Raw genomic sequence first — 5,580 nt, forward strand, 5'->3', positions numbered from 1 at the left:
AAAAAGTAGAAACAGATCCAACAAGATGAACAATACAGTGTTAGCAGCAATGTACTCAAACATAACAACAATCGTGAGGATGACACAGGACTGAGCAGTATTGTGTTCTGTTGTGCAGAAGGTCACTATGAGTCAGAACTGACTGTAGGGTTCTTAAAAAAAACAACATTTTTAATTATGATTCCAGGTGAAAAAGAAACAATCTTAGTTTCTTATCATTGAATTGGCAACCTTGTAGTTCAAAGCAACCTTGAGGTCCAGTGCTTATCCTACAGAGCCACAAATCAATCAAGGTAGAAATGGAAGTCACTGCTTGATACTGCATTTGTTCTGAGAAAACAAAATTTCACCCTGAGTGAAACAAACAGAAAATAGTCAGCATACAGATAAATACTTTGAACTTTCACCTGTACACCAATGACCTTGTCTTTAGGCTTATGATACTGATACCATGGTGGATGAAATAATTATGTGAGAAACTGATGGGTTCCACCTTGGAAAGATTAACTGTAGCCTTGACAACCACCTAGCTGTTTCTTTCAATACCCATTGTATTGGGTGAAATGGCAAGATAGTTCTTCTAAAGATTGGACTCCTTTGTAGTAGCTTACCATTGTGGGCATTAGGGAGGAACACATAATCACCAGCATCATTTAGAATTGCTACAGTATGGTGATAATGGCTTATGCACCCTTGCAAAACTTGGCAACATTCTGAGTATTTTTCCACCATCTCCACTCTAGGTGAGCCCAAGCCTCCAAGCAGAGGTTGAAGAGAACAGCCAACCCTTCTCCTTTCGAAAATTGTCACCAATTGTCATGACCGAATGAGGCCTGTTGGTTTCATGATATCTAATTATGACTATCACCATTTCTCCCTTTCTTTAAAGGCCATTGTTTTAGTGTGGTAGTCAATAACAAACATAAAATTCAAATGAAAATGGAAATAGCCTATAATAGTTTTAAGTCTATATGTCAAAATTGAATCACGCTAAAGGAAACTCATCGACACCCACACCTCCTTTATCAACATGGTTAGGTCCCAAAGATCAGGTGGTTATGTGAAAATTGGCATTATATAAAAGTAATGGACAGTGAATAAGGAAGACCATAGAACTGATGCATTTGAGTTATGATGTTGGAGGAGAATATTGAGTACCATGGGCTGCCAAAAGAACAAACAATCTGTGTTGGAAGAAGTGCAGCCAGAATGGTCCTCGGAAGCCAGGATGGCCAGACTTTGGCTTTCAAACTTTGGACATAGTATCAGGATGGACCAGCCCCTGGAGAAGGACATCAAGCTTGGTAAAGTGGAGGATCAGAGAAAAAGAGGAAGATCCCCAGTGAGGTGGATTGGCACAGTGGCAGCAGCAATGGGCTCAAGTGTAGCAATGATTATGAGGTTGGCCCAGGACCAGGCAGTGTTTTGGTCTGTTGTGCATAGGATCACTATGAGTCAGTACCGACCTGATGGCACCTGACAACAACAACATCATTTCATAACTGCCAAATTATATCATTGCATAGCTGCTAAACCACTGAGAATCATTGCCCAGCCATTTAGATACATAACCATCACAGCCAGCATTATTCTCGCCTCACATCCCAGGATTCGTTACTTCCCATTGTCTATGTGCAAAATAGACAGTAGATTTTTTTTTTACAATCATATTAAAGGCAAGACATCAGATAACATCAAGTAAGGATCAAGTGTATAAGTAAGTCTGATCTTTTAAATATTGGACTTCTAGTAAGCATTTCTTTAAGGAAATGCTTAAGATTTTTTTTTTTTTTGCCCCTATAGACTCAAATTTGCTTTTCATTCTGAATTTTCCTGATTCTTGGATTATAGTCATTCTTTCTGAATTTTTCTCTTGGCCATTGAAGACATAGATTCAGATTCAGCTTGACACTCAATTTTCTCCGTAAACATGGAGAGTCACAGTGTGACAAAAGAAGATCCCTACTACACCGGATCAGAGATGCCTGGAGGCCAAGGGTTTGGTAGATATCAACTTGATACAATAGACCTCTGCCCCAAGTCCTACTCACCCAACTCTGGGTAACTTTGCATCAGCTCTGGGCTCTTTATTAAGATCAGCTGCCATTGATCTGATCTTCTTAACATGGCCTGGACATTCCTTGGCACCCTACTTGAATTTTCTTTCATTATCTCTTTTCTTTATTTCTTTCTTTACCTTCTGTATGGCATAGGTCATATTGTTGTTAAGTGCCATCCAGTCAATTCTGACTCATAGTGATTCTGTATAGAGTTTCCAAGGAGCAATAAACCTCCAACCTCGCAGTTAGCAGTCCAGTGCTTATCCTATAGCACTACACCATGAATCCATGGCATAAGACGAGACCAAACAAAGAAATAAAGGGAGGGTCAGGAGAAAGTTTATCAGGAACGTTTGTGAAGTAACGTACCACAGGAAGAAGGGAAGTGAAGTCACCTATGAAGTTGAGGAAGCTAATATCTTGCCTGGGTTTGGCCTTTCCTCATTGCTGTTTGTTTTGTATCAGAGAGCCCTGTGGGACTGGAAGGGAGAAACGAGACAAACATCCTAAGAACACAGGGCACTGAGAGAACTCACTGGGAGTAACACATTGCCTTGTCATTGTTGGAAGTTTGGGCTGGAGACAGCTCACATAGGGAATCATCATAAAGTTAGAAAGTAGAAAAGCAGAACCCAAAAATGCAAGGAGGAGACTGGCTAATCATCCAGACAAGGGGGGAAATGAAGACTGAAACAAGCCTGAGTGCAGAGTGGGCCAGGTAAGCGAGGCAGGGGTGGGATGGGCTGGATAGCATCTTGGAGCAAATAGAGCCAGCATCAAGGCCAGGGCAGTAAGACCGGGAACCTAAAAGGTGCAGTGGGAAACACAAAACAGTCAGAACTGAAACTGAATCAGAAGGTCTGATTCACGAGCTCCCCAAAACAGATAGAACAGGACTGGAAAACTGAAGATGTGAGAACCATCATGATGTGGCTCTGTAGAATAAGCACGGGATTGCTAACCGAAAGATCAGCAATTCAAGCCCACATCCAGCCACTCTGAGTCATAAAGCTGAGGCTTTGTACTCCCTTAAAGATTTACAGCTTTGGAAACTGTATGCATTGTCACTGAGTGAGTGAGTTCTGGGCAAAGGCAAATGAGAAAGTATTAAGGGCTACAAGGTGGTTGGGCAGAACTTACAAGATTTCAAAAGGTTTGTGTCACTGCAGCTCTGAGCTTCCTAATAGAAGGGCAGACTCAGCCCATTCATTCAGAAAGGGACGTTGCTTACAGGCAGAGAGGAAATTCTTTGGGAGCTTCTGTGGGAGATATGACAATGTCCTCAATCCAAGTTTTATTTTTGTTTCGTTCATTTTATTTTTATTGTAGTAAATATCCTTAAGCATGTATGAAAACATTTGACATTTCAACAATTTTCACATGTGTAGTTCAGTGACGTTAATCATGTTTATCACAATATTCACCCATCATCCCGATCACTTCCCCAAGTATCCCGTCTCCCTTTCAAGTGTTGTAAGAAATGCAAAGACCAATTTTCAGTGGCTTCCTCTTCTAATAAATGTCAATAAAACCCCAGAAGTATAATGTAGGTGTGTAGCACAGTTAAGCCAGAGGATAAACAGCCTGAGTTGGAGATTCGCTGTGTACAAAGCCAAACCATCATCATGAATTTTTTTCCTGAGCAGGGCAGCATTATCTGAGGACAAGGAGTAGGCTGTAAGTGAGGTGACAGGTTGTAACATTAGGGACTCATTTCAAAAACGTCATGATATTGGCTCAGTCCAGCGTCTCTTGGCAAATCCAGCTTCTCTTATCCAATTGCAGCCCCCAACAGAATCCTTCCTTTAGGATGAGAGACCTAGAGGCGAAGAGGGTGAAGGCCTCTGGCTTTGACTTTGCTGCGGAATGAGAAGAAAAGAACTGGAAGGATCTTAGCTGCGCCTGCTCCCTCACTGGACACAGGGAAAACCAAAGAGACTTTGGTCTGTGCAGAAGCAGCGATCTCAGCTGATTTCTTCCCAGGAGCCTCTCTGGGGATTTGGAATTTTCTTGAGGAGTTCAAATTGATTATATTATATTACAATGTAGAGTTAATTGTGTTGTTGCCTTGGAACAACTGACATTCTCAGTCTCTTATCCATGTTGAAGGAAGGTTTATTACTTTTCATCACTTTGGGGCACATATTTTCTCTGTAGCCATAGTCTCACTAAATGTGATGTTGGGATAATTATATGTAATTTTATATAATATTTCCTATGCACTGCATAATTTTAAAGATGATTGTTTGGCACATACAAGCAGTGCCTGGAAACAGCAGTCCATGAAAGAAGAAGTTAGCAAAAGTTTTCATTGTCCCCCTCCCCCAGCTCCTGTAATACCAGTCTACTGTGCTCCTAAAAAATGAATGACATGGTGTTAAATTGGTCTTGAATATTCTAGAACGCATCTCTTCCCACCACCCTCCCTGCGAAGCTCATTGCTGCCACCCAGCTCACTCACATGTTGGCTTTCTGATTGGAAATTGATGGGTAGATTGTTTCTGTTCAGAAAGCCTGCAGCCATGGCTAACTGCACAGAGGCGGCAATGACTTAGTAAGCCAGGGCCAGGCTAGAAGAGGGCAATGGCAGTTCTGACAACATTTCTTAGGCATTAATGATTCTTTGTGGAAGCACGTTTCTAACCCTCTGGTTGTGTCCTGCAGTTGTGGAGGAGTGGCAGATAATAGGTGGGCAGCCCTGGCAGCTCATTGAACCCGTCGATGGATTTCACCCCAATGAGGTAAATGCAGGCGCAGGACAATTACTGGAAGCTACCATATAATAGGTATTTATACATTCCTTGGTGCCCATGGATGGTGCAAATCACTAACTTGCTTGGACACTGACCAAAAGTTTGGTGGTTCAAATACACCCAAAATAAACACGTTGTGAAGAAAGGACTAGCAACCTACTTCTGAAAAATCAGTTATTGAGTATCCTATGGAGCATAGCTCTACTCTGACACACGTGGGGTTAGCATTAGTTAAAATCAACTCCATGACAGTCATCTTTTTGTATATATATATATACACACACACATCTGGAGCTTTGGTAGCGTAGTGGGTTACAAGCTGCACTGTTAACTGCAAGGTCAGCAGTTCAAATCTACCAGCTGCTCCAAGGGAGAAAGATGAGGCTTTCTGCTCCTGCAAAGATTTATAGCCTCAAAAACCTTATACAGGGTTGCTATGAGTCAGAATTGACTCCACAGCACACCACCACTATATATATATGTTGTTGTTGTTGTTGTTAAGTACTGTGGAGTCGATTCCGACTCATAGTGACCCTGCACATGGTTTCTGAGGCTGCAAATCTTTATGGGAGCAGAAAGCCTCATCTTTCTTCCGCTAAACAGCTGGTAGTTTCGAAGTGCTGACCATGAGATTAGCAGCTCAATTCATCACCACTACGCTACCAGAGCTCCTTCCACTATATATATATAACTATATAACTGTATGTAGTGGTTGCGAATCGGGCTGTGAACCACAAGGTCAGCAGTCGAAACTACCAGCTGCTCCA

At 41.9% G+C, this 5,580-nt stretch overlaps 1 protein-coding gene across 1 annotated transcript in view; it reads left to right on the top strand.

The window, feature by feature from the left end:
• The window catches only part of AOAH (acyloxyacyl hydrolase (neutrophil)), a 308,932-nt gene that overhangs the window by 292,358 nt on the left and 10,994 nt on the right, over positions 1-5,580 (top strand). Inside the window, exon 22 of the mRNA XM_006832268.1 lies at positions 4,725-4,801. Within this exon, the coding sequence (XP_006832331.1) occupies positions 4,725-4,801 (77 nt within the window). The remainder of the gene's footprint in view (positions 1-4,724; positions 4,802-5,580) is intronic.

The sequence above is a fragment of the Chrysochloris asiatica genome, unplaced genomic scaffold, assembly GCF_000296735.1.
Source record: "Chrysochloris asiatica unplaced genomic scaffold, ChrAsi1.0 scaffold00006, whole genome shotgun sequence".
NCBI lineage: Eukaryota > Metazoa > Chordata > Mammalia > Afrosoricida > Chrysochloridae > Chrysochloris > Chrysochloris asiatica.